The sequence below is a fragment of the Aristolochia californica genome, unplaced genomic scaffold (genome assembly GCF_029961685.1).
Source record: "Aristolochia californica isolate CCGP_79_NKW_82.1479 unplaced genomic scaffold, dmAriCali1.0.hap1 SCAF_10, whole genome shotgun sequence".
Classification (NCBI taxonomy): Eukaryota; Viridiplantae; Streptophyta; class Magnoliopsida; order Piperales; family Aristolochiaceae; genus Aristolochia; species Aristolochia californica.
In genome coordinates, this window is record NW_027181771.1 from 31,998,585 (window position 1) to 32,013,752 (window position 15,168).

The window sequence follows — 15,168 nt, forward strand, 5'->3', positions numbered from 1 at the left end:
AGATACTCTAGGAGTAGTAATAGTCTACTTGGTAATGATTTTAAATATCCATTTTCCAATATAAGTGATTATCCATTAATACACAAATCCAACATTAAAATGACTTGTACTGATAGAACCTCAACATAAGATGATGTCGACTTTAGTAATGATGTCTCATCCACCAATTTTGTCCAAGTAATTATCCACAAATTGTAATTATTGACTGATTAATCATCCTCTTTTTCGTCTACAGGATATTCAAATTACCCAATACGATACGATAATCGGATGTATCGCAGGTATTTATCAGATTATCAAGTACCCAATACCATCTCAATACACTCATGATAGAGATAAAAAAAGATTGATAAGGGATTATCTTCTGTTATCTGATATAAATTGAGTTGAATGGTTAATATCAAGAGGTTATCTAATGGCAACTGCCGATCTACTTGCAAAAGAGTAGAAGCAAAGGCTCCAGGTGACCATCAAGCTGACATTGTAAGACTGTCAGGCAAATACAGACTCAAGAACAGATAAAATAATTGTTGTTTTCCATTAAAAAAAGAAGGGGTCTTAATCATGGTGTAAGATTTTAATTTCCTTAGAGCAAGCTTTGATTGCTTGAAGACTTGAATGATTGAAGGAATCGTTTCTGGAAGGGACAGGTGTAGAAAATAATTGTAAGTTTTCAAAGGGTGGGCACCCCTCCCCCCCCCCTGAAAAATGACATCTTTGTTTGGATTTCTAGGGTTAGAAGAGACTGCAATTGATTGAGGCATTGGATTCGTTTTGCTTTCCCATTTAATATTGAAGAAGAAAAACACAAATTTAATAGAATATAGATCAGATTGCATCAGCCGTACGGTATGATCACCCTCTTCCGTTTGGGCGACTCTTTTTTCTTATAAAAAAAGATCACATGAAATGAGATAAAAAACCCTTTTGTGCCACTAAAAGATGCCAACCTTTTCCCTTTTTTTTTTTTTTTTTTCAATAGATGGTGGGCCCTTAACACGTGGCATGTATCTTTTGTGATAAGGGGTGTTGGTCTGTGGGCCACCACCACAAGCACTTAACCAAGGTGCTTAGTGCACATAGCCTGAAACTTGTGAAATTTTTTATTATCAATTTATGTTGCATGGAAATAGGGTATGGGTAGTGAATGCACTCACATTGTTGGATGAGTAAATATTGATAACAAAATAAAACGAAAGATGATTCGAAAGTCGATAATATAAATATAAGCTCTCTCTTTCTCTCTTCTCTTCTCCTCACGAAAAAGAAAAATGCTAAAATGGGGTCCTCGATAATATAAATATAAGCTCTCTCTTTCTCTCTTCTCTTCTTGTCACGAAAAAGAATACTTTCTTGTAAGGTGGAAATCCTCTCTCCATGAGTATAACATAATGTTCACCTGACGGAGATAAATATAGTCACTACATTCTAATTTCACTATCTTTAACTAGTCCTTGTAGTTGGCCATATATTAGTTTATTATGCTAAAGTGGCTCTAAAGCAAGTCCAAATATACAGAAAATGATGCCATGGTTCGACTACACTTTAGAACAAGTTGATGCCTCTAGGGTTAGACCAAATGAACAAGATGATGCCTCTAGGGTTAGACCAAATGAAGTGGGGGTGACATAGTAAACATAGTAGATTATTCAGCCACTAATCAGTCTATAGACTAAATGAGATGGAATAGGGCATTCAAAGTGTCTCACTAAATGTTGGTACTCTAAATACATGGGCAATAATTAAAGGTTTCAACTTTACCAAGCATTTTCTCTAGTGGGTGAATCATGAAGTTCTAATATGTGCCTCTCAATCTATTCATTCTTATGCAATACTCTTAACATATAGTGGGATGTCCCACAACAAACTAAATATCAAAAAGATTTTTATGTTCATTATTATTCAAAAGGGAAAAAAATCATTTCGGGATGAATTTAGACTTAAATTTTAACATGGTACTAATATCGATTCTAATTACTCTTAAAGAGGTCTTGTAACTTAAGTTATAGACCTAAACCTAACTTTAAAAGAGAAAACAAAACATCTTGGACTTAAATTTTGTTGAATATAACCTTGACTATATTCACATCTTTATATGCATGTATACACTTAACCAATGTGTTCTAGAATTATCGATGAAATAATAGGAAAAAAAGGGGATGAGATGTTAGCAATTTCTATTTTTCAGGATTGACCCATTGTCGCCTTAGATTTAATGAAGGTGGGTAATTATAATTACTCCCTCTTTTGATGGTAAAAATGGTTTAAGAAAGGTAGTCAATGTCTTCTCCATTGAAGAACTTCTAAATAGATCAAAAAAATTGTAGAATTTGATCGCCAGATTAGAAGTAATCATCCTTGAAAATACACAGAGAAGGAAAGAAGGCAGACCAACACCTAAAACTCCAACTCTGAAGTGGGGAAGGAGACTAGGTTTACTGAGCGTAAACAGATACGGCGGCAACGTGGGGAAGACGAGAGTACCTGTTTTGCTGCGACTGTGCGAGTTTGTGAGGGAAACCGACAAATGTTAGGTGTGCAGCTTACCCCGCGAAAAGCGGAGAAAAAGGCCTGGAAGTGGGACCGAATGATGACGTTTGATATGGGAGGGAGCTGACACGCGGTTGGGACAGCCTCTGGTTCTCCTCCCTGGCGTCGCGACTCATCAAGACGGCTGAGACGGCGTCGGTGCTCCTGCAATTTCCCATTCCCAAAACACTATCTTCGTCTTTGACCTCTGACTTGTCTCCTTTTACCACGTTTCTCTTATCAAATCTCCTGCCCCGCTCATTTACTCGTCTCTTCTTTAACTCTTGTCCGACCTCGCACGAGTGGCTCGACTCGTCAGGGAAGAGACTGATATTTTTTTGTTTGATAATGGAGAATTATTGAGAGAAAATAAAATTAGGATAAACTCGAGGGAAAATTTTAATAATCAAAATTTTAAAGTATTATTAATTTTATTTTTCACATATATCTAAGAAAAACTAGTTTTTTTTTTATTTTTTCTCTAATTTTTCATAGAAAAAATTATATTTTTTTTATTTTTTCTCTTTTTTCTCCGTTTTTTGTGTTCTAAACATAACTTTACTCTCAATATAGTCAACCACGTGCCTCTAAAGGAATGTTTACAGATAAAATGGCTTTAATCCATCCACAACTTGCATGTATTTGATCACCCTTCTTCTATAACCATCCGCCTTCTACTCAGTGGGGGTCGGTACGTCCCGTCGACATGTCCGTCACCCTTGTCGAAGCAGAAAAGTGGAGTGGGAAACTTTTTAAATCTTAGTTCTAAAACTCAATTTTTCAGAAACCTAACAAAACTGAAAATCCGAACTTAATCCGAGTGATTGAAACGAACAATTCCATTATAAAAGCCTCAAGATTAAGACCCACTTCTCAGTTCCCCAAATGCTTGAATAATTTCTGCAAATATAACAGTACACAGCCGCTTACTGCTCCAGTTCGAGATTCAAATATTGAGCTAATTCCTCGAGCGAGCCCTTTTACAGCGACGACGCGCGCACGCCACTCAGTAACAAATTAACACGGAAATAGAAAAGAAAGCTTAGAAAAGAGACCCATGATCCAGTCGATTATCTACACTCATTTACCCTTCCAATTATTGCACGAACGGAACCAGAAACCAGAAACCAGAAACCAGAAACCAGAGACCTCTACAGACTACAATAGTACCGTCACTTCCGATGAGACTCGTTAGCTTTAAACCCTTTTTCCGTCCCGAAAGTTCAGGCGAATGCTGCAACTCTCCCGCAAGTTTTTACAATTTCAGTAGAGGCAAAAACTTAAAAAAAGCCTGTAGATCGGGCGAACAGGACGAACTTAGGCAAAAACTTAAATTCCATTTGAAAATACGGTATATTTATATTTATTATTAAAATAAAAAACAGAACGAACGGCCGAGATCGGGCGTCGACGAAGAGAACAAAGACGGGCCCACGGAACAAACGGTGAAATTCGGGCACTAGGGGACAAGCCACTCGATAGGACTGGGATGTGATAAGAAAGCCGGGTCCCGCAAGACACAGATGGACAGGAGTGCGTCACTCTTTTCTCCAACAGCGACGTTGGAACTCATATCCACCTTACATTCTTCCTTTGAGGGTGGGCCCGAGGGTCTATCCGGGGAGGATCGATGTCACGGTGTGGATCCACGATGACTCTGCGCATCGAGGAGAATATTGTGACTTTTCAAGTCATATCAGGCATCTTATCGTTTGCTTCTTTTAGTCTTTTCTGCGTCTTATCTTAAACCAAGCCTCTCATGCGGCTTGTTTTTCTTTAAGCAATTCTTTTCATCAAGCATCTACCGCTACGAGTCCGCTCCATATCTTGTGGGTCCACCTGAAAATCTGTGGGGCCTCTCCCAGGTGGGTCCCATCAGGTTATCACTAATTAATTAATTATCTCGACTTGATAAGAGTAATTAAAGGCGAAAGGGGACGCTGGTGCGTATCGACGATGACTCGGTGTCTTTAGAGTTGAGATGATTCGTTTGTGTGGTGGACCCCACATAACGAATGATCATGATTCCGTCTCACATTGGGATACTTTTAAACAATCTAATTGGCATCAAAATATTATCTCCTTGTAATCAAGGTTTAGATGACACAAATAGACATTTAATACTAATATAAGACAAATTTCATAAGTGAAAGCTACTCTTTTTGACTAATTTACACATATTCTCTTCTATCTTCTCTTCACTCGAAGAATTTGAGGCTAGGTCACACACACGAGAAGGAAACAGATTCAACGGAATTGAAATTCAGCCTTAGTTGTTCTAATTTCTAATCATTAATGTGAAATTACATTAATACGCTTAACGGTGGAATCATATGTATTATCACATTTATGGCCTATTTGGAACTCACAGAAAAGAAAATTATTAGCCGATAAGGTGGGGCCCGACGAGTATCATGGGAATCCTTCTCTCTACCATTTTAACGTAAGAATCTGCAATATTAGAGGTTTGTGGGGGTAGGGGTACCCTCTCTCTGGTCACGGAAAACCTCTTATCGTCGTACCCTGGGGTGACACTCTCCTGGACCTAATCTAAAGGCCTTACGAGCCTCTCCTGATGCACCACGTGGTATATTATAGTTTTTATTTTTTTAATAAAAATTTAGATTGAATTAAAATTATATTTATTAAATAAATTAATAAGGATCGAATTTGAAGGGTAGTGATTGGGACGTTGGGAACGTAGGAATCAGGTCTTGAAAGTGGGTCAATGTGGTCATGCATGTGGCACGTGCGGAAGGGGGAAGGGGGCACTCTTCATGTGAAAAACAAGACGGATGGCTCGTGTGAGGGAAGAGGTGGTGGGCCAGGGGGAGAACGGGAAATAAGGGCCGGGGGTCACGTCCGATGGGGCCACCACGTGAATACGAGAGCATTCAGTCACTCGCTCTCCCTCTCATTCATCCCTTCCTGCCCTTTTCACGTCTCATCTCTCCTCCTTCGCCACTGACTCTATCTCTCTCTCTCTCTCGCTTTCTCGCTCAAATCTCTCCCACGAACAAAGAGAGAAGAGAAGCGACGACGGAGGGAGTATGCGAGATTGGAGATCGAAGACGAAGAGAGGAACAAGACAATTACCTACTCTTTTTTGTGTTTCTAATGTCTTCGCTCTAGCAACGGTTGCTTGTTCGCTTGTTTTCCTTTCTTTTCTTTTCTTTTTTTAAAGGTGCGCGCGTCTGTCTGGGTGTGCGGAGGGAGAGAAGAAGGAATTCGGTTTTGATGGATTCGGCTTCCTCCGGAGGGGCAACAGAGGGAAAACTGGCGTCGACTTCGGGGGAACAGGCACCGACGAAGACGACGACGACCATCGCCACGGGGACGGTGGCAGCAGCGAGCGTCAACGCGGACCTATCCTCCTCGTCGGCAGCTGCTGCGGCGCCGCCTAGCCGGTACGAGTCGCAGAAGCGGCGGGACTGGAACACCTTCCTTCAGTATTTGAAGAACCACAAGCCACCGCTGACGCTGGCCCGGTGCAGCGGGGCCCATGTGATTGAGTTCCTCAAGTACCTGGACCAGTTCGGGAAGACCAAGGTCCACGTCTCCGGCTGCGCCTTCTTCGGCCACCCCAAGCCGCCAGCCCCCTGCGCTTGTCCCTTGAAGCAGGCCTGGGGCAGCCTCGACGCCCTGATCGGTCGCCTAAGGGCTGCCTACGAGGAGAACGGTGGCCGCCCCGAGTCCAACCCCTTTGGAGCTCGGGCAGTCAGGATTTACTTGCGGGAGGTCAGGGAAGGACAGGCCAAGGCCAGGGGCGTACCCTACGAGAAGAAGAAGCGGAAAAGATTGCCAGCACCCACGACCACCACCACGGCGGCGCCGGTGGCAACATCCGCTGCAAATGTCGAAGCCACGAAAGGGGAGGTAGGCCCGAGTTCGTCGTCGACGACGGCTACAACGGAAGCTGGGCCAAGCAGTGCTGCTTCCGCAGCACCGGCAGCGTCGGCTGTGGCTGCTACCAGTGCTTCCGTGTAGCGGCTTCTCTCTCTTTTTTTTTCTTTCTTCAGCTAATTTTGTTGTTAATTTTGAGTATATAAGTAAATATAAATTATGGCGGTCTATTAATATGAATTTATTGAGCAAAAGAATTCACCTGGTGTCCTCTGGTTTTTCGCCTACTCTTGAACTCCGTAGAGAGGCAAACCATCAACATGTTTCTTTCTTTTGCCCTTTTTTCCTTTTGTACTGTTTTTGTTTTTTGTCTAGACAAGTAAGACAAACGTTGATCACCCTCCTCCATCAATCTTACTGGATTTTCTCTCTTGATAAATCAAAATTACAGTTGAAGCCGTTAGTTCTTCCAACTTCGATCATGGTTAACCGACAAAAGCCTTGCTCGAATCAGTGCAGGCTTTCTCCGTTTCTTTTGGCCAACAACAGTGTTTCATTCTCCTTCCAAACTTTTCGGATATAATGTGAAAGAACTAGAAGCAAAATACTAATTCTTTTCCTTCTATGTTTTTCTCTTCACAGTGAATGATCTGGTGGAATACTGAAAAAGTGCGTCAAGCCTATCAATCATTCTTCTTTTTGTTCTTCTTCTCATCTCCGTTTTGCAGGTTATTCTGTCGTCGATGATAATCAAGTCAACTAAAGCCAGAAAACCCAAATGAGAATTCATCTTCTGCACTCTCAGACACCTCTCCTTTCTATATTTGTTTCTTCGTCTGCTACATTAATCTCATCCATCGTGTTCTTCGCCTGTTTAATTTTATCAACACATGAATTAAATAACTGAAACTCAATGTGTTTGCTCTATAATACAGTTTGATTTGTCATTCCATTTGAAGATGAACGTTGTAACCCTTTAATCTTTTCTTTTCTGATTGTTTGAATTGTTGGTGGTGATGTTCGAGGGGAGCAGCCGAGCTAGCAGCAGAAAATCGGTGCTTGTTCCGCTACGCTGCCGGCAACTCTTTTTTCTCAGGTTTGAGAACTTACGTGTGTCACTAATTCGTTTCTTTCTCTCCGTTTCTCACTTCTTCTTCCAGTCCCATCTCTCTCTCTCTCTCTCTCTCTCTCTCTCTCTCTCTCTCTCTCCTTCTCCCATCTAATGATGGAAATTCAGAAAATTCTGCAGAGAAAATTGGTGACATTATTTTCAGATTATTTTATTTTGCTATACCAGTAACTACCTCCCATGGTGTGACAACGACCAGCAGCCGACCTCTTGTGCTGTATATTTTATTCGTAAAGGTTTTATATTCTATAAATCCTCACCGGAAAACATCCAATCACTCCAAACCAGACGTTATTAAACCTGAGAAAGCGTGATTAGCCCGTCATTGCTCTCTTTCTCTCTCCCGATTCCATTGGCGCTCTACCCATTCTCAATTGCTTGATTATGTTTACCCTAAATTTTCTTCAGTTTCAGTAGCTTTGGGTGATGTTTCTCTTTCCGTCTGTAATAATGTTTAATGTACCGAGACCGATTAATTTATCATTGTTTCTTCCAGCGGAATCCATCCCCTTCTAATTATATCTCTGATTCGAATGAGCTTTCAGGTTCCTCCTTGTTGTTTGTTCATTCTTCTGGGTTTAGAGTAATGAGAATACATGCTTTTCATGTTACTTGTTGAACTCAGAAATGGTTTCCTTCTGCTGTTACATTTGATTGCTCTTTTCCTTCTGGCCTTTTGTTTTTTTAAATTTTCCAAACCCATTACTGATCGTTTTTCTCCCGCAAGATCAATTACCAGGTTGATTTTTTTCGTATAATAATATATATACACCTGTTCGTTCTTCGGAAATGAGTACCGAAATTCTTTCTTTGGCCTAATCCATATTGATGCAGTGGTTAATTTCTTCATATTTTGGGGAGAATAATAATTTGCTTCGTCTCTTCGTCTTCATGCCAGGCCATCAATTTTTCTTTTTCGGAAACTTTCTTCCGCTTCAGCTGCCACCAACTGATTAAGATAAGCTAGAATTTTATGGTGCAAGATCACATGCTGCCATTAGTGAAGAGAATGATTCTTTCTTCTAGATTTTTTTTAATTTTTTTCAAAGAGCGATCTCTGCTCCTCTCCTTCATAAACATAAATTACTGCGTTACAACACGAGTTACAGCCATCTGACCTCCGTACTCGTATCTTTCTGTTTCTGTACCTGGTATGTCGTATGGGATTGATCAAAGGAGCAGAAATAGCAAAACCCAGCAAAGAGAAAGCTGAATCGCATCTTTTGTCTTCACATGGCCTAAAATCTCACACAACCAATGTACTAAAATCTGCCGTAACGCAGATTGCAGATTGCAGATTGCAGATTGCAGAGGTAACGAGAGAGACGAAAGGAAAGGGTTTTAAAAGCAGGTGCACCGTCTAGTCTTGTCTACTCACTCGACAGTATTAATATTAAAGGATTCCTGAAAGGAATATATGATTTAAAATATTACATCATTTGCTTCACTGTAAGCCACCACATGCATTAAAATACTTCACCAGCAGCGAAAGTTTGAGAAGAAGACCCAAGTGGGTTTTTTACATTCATGGTGAAAATTTGAAATCCAGCTTCTGGCACACAGAAAATGGATTTCTACAGTCTTCTGCACATCCTCCTGGTTTGCTTGTTTTCCGTTTTTCCCTGAGATGATATTCATATGTTTTGCTGGTGACACCACAACATTTTATAATCTTTGTTGTTTAATCGAGGAAGGTGAGAGCAGACAATTTTATATTATAAACTGCAAATCTCATTTGCCGTTTAGCGTGAAAGGGGATGATCCTTCTTCTAGAACTACATGTTTCTGATTTCATTTTTTATCTCGGTCGACGGGGACGTGATGGAGATCCTCCATCAAAAGCGTCTCAAATGGTTTTTCTGCAGAATTTTTTTCAGCTGAGCCTCGACCTCTACTCGAGCTTCCTCGCCATCTCCTCCAACCTTAGTCCAAATTTCTCTTGCAGTGGCCTCACCGAATACTATATTCAGAGATTCACCGTTTCGATTATTGTAGAACACGACTGGACGACATAATTTTTTTACTAATATCAGGTGATTTCCTTTTAAAACCAGATTGCTGAAGTGGAAAGCAAAATCTTACCTCGCCACGACTCTTGTCCTGGTTATCATTTGATGTGAACTTCCAAGTTCGGTTCTGGAGCTTGTTTCACACAGAAGCAGGGAATTCCTTCCGAAGATAAAGTCCAGAGAAGTTAAAGAGGGAGCTGATGTTGCCGGTCGGGCAACAGAAAGGATAAACAATACCTGTATCAAATTTTGTGCAAAACACAGATTAGGTAAATGATGCATAATCCTTCCTTTTCAAGTTGCTACAGTCGAGTGTGAAGTCTTTTGGATTCATCTGATCTCGTCTTTAATGCATCTTAAAGCCTACAATGGCGCCATGATTCATGACAATCTCAAATACCAGATTTTCAGTCATTTGATCTTCCTTAAACCCAAAAACCCATTTCCTGTCATACATGCAAAACAGTTATCTCCGATCGGATCGGACAGCTGAGATAGTCGTTGATCATAATAATCTTTGCTTGAAACTTAAAAGCAAACATTTTCGAAAGAAAAACCCTTCCTCATCTATTTCAGAATCTAACGTTAGTTGAACAAAAATTCTTTGAAACCTAGTCTTCACAAGCAATAAGAGACGGAACGAATTAAGTAAGGTAGTCAACCTCGTACTAGGTTATTCAAATGATGGGATGCTTGGGCTTCCCACCAGATTGCTTTCTCTTAATAATAAAAGCTTAACTCTTAAAAAAGCACCATGGATTCTCTAAAACTTGTAAATATATCTTCTGCAACCTAAGTCTTGTGTTACTGTGCCCATGATTGAGTTGCTATCATAAGCCTATCACTCATAGGATTACATTAAAAACTCACTAAAAGTCCCTTAATTCTTTCATTCCCATCAGTAATTCAAATTTTTCTACATGAGAAGTCCTTTTAGAGTCTCCCCAAGTCCACATTTGCAGGTGGGAGCACAACAAAGTGCCTGCACTTAGAGAGAGGATTGATGTGGGCAGTGGGGCCCTATGTCCACTGCAGGGGACATTAGTGAATTCTAAGTCAAGAGAAAGAGGAGCAAAAGGAAAAGGAAAAAGAAGAAGAAAAAGCTGTTTACATTGGATAAGCCATAATTATTGCATTGACAAAGTTCTCTAGGAATGCCACTAGCTTCATATGATCAGGAGGGCCAACTTGGTTGTATTTCTCTTGTATGACAAAGTTCGAGGCGAATTAAACGACTCTAATCCCATCTCATACTAAAATGTGGTTCAAGAAATCTCATTATTTTACATGGAAACTTGTCTTTGAAGCATGGGTGATTAGATGAGTGATGTTCTATAGCTAATTATATCACTTTACTTCAGGATTTTTGTGGCTTTATAATCATTTAAAGACTATCTAGCTAAGCTAAGGTTGTGATGTTATGATCCATAGTCACTTCTCTTCAAATACTCTGATGGAAAGTGAAATTGCAATACTTGAGATTGAAGCTGACTCTGGGGTGATTAGTTTCACATATTTACTTGTTTTTTTTAATAAATCTAATATACACAATGAAGATGTCAAACATCTTATACCGAGCCCTTCAGACACATTCTTAAGGGTCTGTTTGGAACCTGTGGAAAGAAAAGAATTTTTTTTTTTATTATTATTATTATTATTCCAAAAAAGAGTTAGTGAAAGGAGAATTTGATTATTATCTTATTTTTATTAACTATTTTTTAGAATTATAATAATTTAAAATTTATTTTATTTTATTTTCTTTTCTAAGGGTTAGAAGGAGATCCTTTTAAGTTCTCCATTTGTGATGTTCTATAGAGGACAAGCAAGTTATTATTGTTTTTCTTCACTTTTTCTTTACCATGGTTGCTGAAACACTAAAAGTGAAAAAAAGAAGAAGCCATCGGTCCATTTGTCTCTTTCATGATGCAGTAATGAAGAGCAGACGCCTTTCATTAAAATCCTAATATTAAGTTGGAAAAGCACTCCATCAAGCATTTTCAAAATCCTAAGAAGCACAAATCAGATATTGGGCTACAGTAGAATAAAACTTTGATATAGATAGATGGTTGTTAGAGAGGTGAAAAGATGTTCAAGAACTGATCTGAATGGGAAGGAGAAGAGAGGACATGGTTGTCATGGAGTGAAATCACAGGTGTCGTTTCTGTAACTACAAACGGAGGAGAGGAGAGTCGGCAATGCAGAGAGAAGGAGAGAGAAGGGGTGGGCCATCAAGCTTGACTTGCTGCATCAACAGTCGCCGACAGCATTTCTCAGAAAGGACGGATAAGAAAGTCACTGTTGAGCGGAGAGCAGCCGGTCGCCTTCTCAGGCGGGTCCACTCGGCTTTAAAGCTTTCCTGCCGTGTTTCATGGCTGTTGGATTGAACTTTCACATTTATGTCTCTGTTTTATGGAGGGATAAAACGAAGAGACATGTGTTACAAGTTGCACCATGGAATCGTACTTCCTATTAAAAGGAGTTCAGTTGCGGGCAGTCGCCGGTGGTTTTATTTGATCCTATGATCAGAAGCTAAAGCCATTTTTAGATTGATTTAACACCTGAGTGACAGTAAAAGAATTAAAAAGAAAGCCTGCTTTGTATTCAATAATTGCAAAATCTGGCTGCGGATTTCAATTGTCGGAATCAGGTTACAAGAGGTGTGAAGTGTGAACTAGTGGAAGAACGCTCAACTGGTTTTTCAAACCACCTGACTTCAGTACTGGGTGGCGGCTCATGGAGAGCCACTGAGATTTTCCGAGAGAGTTTCTTATCAAGAGCATTCAATAGTTGAGTATCTTAAAGAAGGTGATCTGATCCCTTGAATGAGACCAGACAGATCCACTGGGTCCTTGTGAATAGTCCTTTTCAGGTGATCGATCAATCACATGCCACTGTTTCTGCCGAGCTCCTTATGAAAACTTGACTGGTCGGACCTTGGGAAGAATCATAGTGAGCAATGAATTTTCCGGGCAACCACTATTTTAGCATAGAAGAGACCTACACTCGATTTTATTCAAAATTTCAGCAGATTTGATTTACATGATTCCCAACAGTAAAAAAACTAGCTATTATGAATGGATAAGGCTACTTTTTGGTATTTACTAAAAATAATGAAAACTAGGTAAAAAAATTATGAAAAATATAATCAATAAATCCTATTTTTTCTATTGAACATATTGGTAGGTCGCTTATAAAGTTTTGAGACCTACAACTTTCAGTTATTGGCCTGACATTTAAAACCTTTGAATTTCTACAGTATAGGGTTGAATCCTTTGCTTGTGTTTGACTCCTTTTGCTTTTGCACCCTACAAGGGTCGACTCTTTTTTTTTCTATTCCAAAACTCTCTATTAGGTGTATTCGAATCCCTTTTTCTATTTTTTACACAAATGGGATTGAATGCTAACATGGGTTCGACTCTTGTTGCTCATATGGTTTCAAATCCTCTCATGGGTTCGACTCCCTATTACTTAGATGGTTTCGAATCCTCGAGGGTTGACTCCTCCTAGTGGGTTCTACTCTTCTTATATGGGTTTTCTCCACCCAATGGATTCTACTTTTCTTCTTCTTCCAAAACTTTCTATTTCTTTGTATCTGACTCCCTTACTCTTTCTATCATGACAAAGGTTTAAATCTTTCCATAGGGGTTTACTCATTTTGGTCCTTTTTCACCATAAGTTAATTGATTTTTTTGTCTTTTCACTTCAAAGCTTCCTCTGTGCACTATTGTGTTGATTTCTATTCAAGGGCTTGAGTCCTTCAACCTTTGGCACTTTAATTGTTCAATTCTCTAACTGAAGTGGTAGACTTCATCCCATATGGTTGTCTCTTTTTACCCATTTTACCTTTTCTAGACGACTATTTGCAAAAATGATTCTTTATTTTTGTTGTTCAATCAAACAATATTGTTGGGTTAGTTAAATGGTGTGTTTTGTGGCATGAGGTTTTCTATGGCATGGACCATGGTCAAAAGTATTGTTTGATTAATAACTTGTGTGTTTGATTAATACATTATTAATAACTTGTGTGTTTGTTATCATCAAAAGTATTTTAATGGAAATTTTGAGATAAAATTCTCAAATGGGGTCGCACTATTATAATCAAGTGATTAGTTGTCATTCAATTTCCCTGCTTACACTATTAAAATCATAAAAACTTATAAACATAGCAAGTGTCTATTAAAATCCATCTTTAGCATGAGTTTTCATGGAAAAAAGTGTTACAAGTCATAATAGTAATAGGATGTGGTTTACTTGTTAGGAAATTCACATTTCCTATTCTAATTTAGGTAACATATTTATTATGCAGTTATAGGTTCTATTTTTAATGGAATGGGCTGAATTAAGTGGTCTAAGTTTGTTAAGCCCATTAAAGAATATGAGCCAATTGAGTAGATACCATAAAGAATTATGGGAACCCTATATGAGGAGACACATTATGGTTATGGTCCCCAATATACTAAATTGCACACAGTTTTCCTTTTTCCCATACAGAAGAGAGACGAGGGTCCCATTGAAGAATAAGGCGATTTAGTTGAGGAAGACCACAACACCTGGATTAGGATAGATTACGGTTTTTTCTAACATTACTAACACCTCCCCAATTTACATCCATCTGTTTATGGGTTTGAAATTCATGATTTAAGATTTCCGTTGATTATTACCGAATCTGTTTTAAACATCCCTCATATAGTTTAGCAGGTTTTCCAGGTGCTTGACAATCCTGGGAGAGTCTTCTGCAGATCTTCCCTCCCCCTCTTCCTCTCTTTGTTATTGCTGCCCTTCTCCGTCCCCATGATGGATAGCGACGGAGGAGCTGTTGATAACCTAAAAAATAACTTTCTTGTACAGGCCTTAGATATCATATTTTTAAAAATAGCTAGTAGACAGGTATTTTTAATGGTAACCAAATTTCAAATACGGCCCAAGAAATTTTATTATAATCTTCTCAACTCTACATCAATCGTCTGTATCTCCTCTGCTTCTGTTCTCAACATTTCTGATCTCCATCCATTACCATCCAAACGAAGATGAACCACACGTACAGAAGGATGTGATCTCCTCCGACCACCCTCTCTGCGTGTCTCCAGAAGCGGAGAGCTTCCAAATAGAAATCAGTAGAGATTTCTCCAGAATCACTACAATGGAGACGACGGGTATCATACACTTTCAAGATTAAAAATCATAACTTTTTTTTTGGGGGGGGGGGGGGGGGGGGGGGTGTTGGAATTTGTGTTTATATCGACCGGGCCAGTCCTTGTATAAGATCCGTGGGGTTGTTTTCCTAAAAGGTTCGAGCCTTTTAGCCCAATGGTTTCAACATGGTATCAGAGCAGGTTGGTCCCGAGTTCGAGTCCCACTCCCACCGAATTTTGTCCCAAGTATTTCTGGTGAATTTGTCCCGGGTTTTTCCGGTGAATTTGTCCACGGGTTTTCCCATGCGGGAGAGTATTGGAATTTGTGTTTATATCGACCGGGCCAGTCCTTGTATAAGATCCGTGGGGTTGTTTTCCTAAAAGGTTCGAGCCTTTTAGCCCAATGGTTTCAACAGGGGTATGTAAATGCATTCCCAAAGCAGCATTAGATGATAGAAGAAAGACAGCTAAAAACAAGAAGAAAATAGATTATTGAATCCAAAATAATAAGGGTAGAAACATACCA

At 39.5% G+C, this 15,168-nt stretch overlaps 1 protein-coding gene across 1 annotated transcript; it reads left to right on the forward strand.

Moving 5' to 3' along the window:
* The first annotated feature begins 5,473 nt into the window (after positions 1-5,473).
* Positions 5,474-8,640, forward strand: LOC137936328 (protein LIGHT-DEPENDENT SHORT HYPOCOTYLS 5-like). Its single transcript, XM_068780924.1, has one exon. The coding sequence runs from the start codon at positions 5,767-5,769 to the stop codon at positions 6,514-6,516; it is 750 nt and encodes a 249-aa protein (XP_068637025.1). The 5' UTR covers positions 5,474-5,766; the 3' UTR covers positions 6,517-8,640.
* Positions 8,641-15,168: the final 6,528 nt, after the last annotated feature.

What these genes read in the sequence shown, in the direction of transcription:
- LOC137936328 (XM_068780924.1), top strand. Translation starts at nt 5,767, where the DNA reads ATGGATTCGGCTTCCTCCGGAGGGGCAACAGAGGGAAAACTGGCGTCG.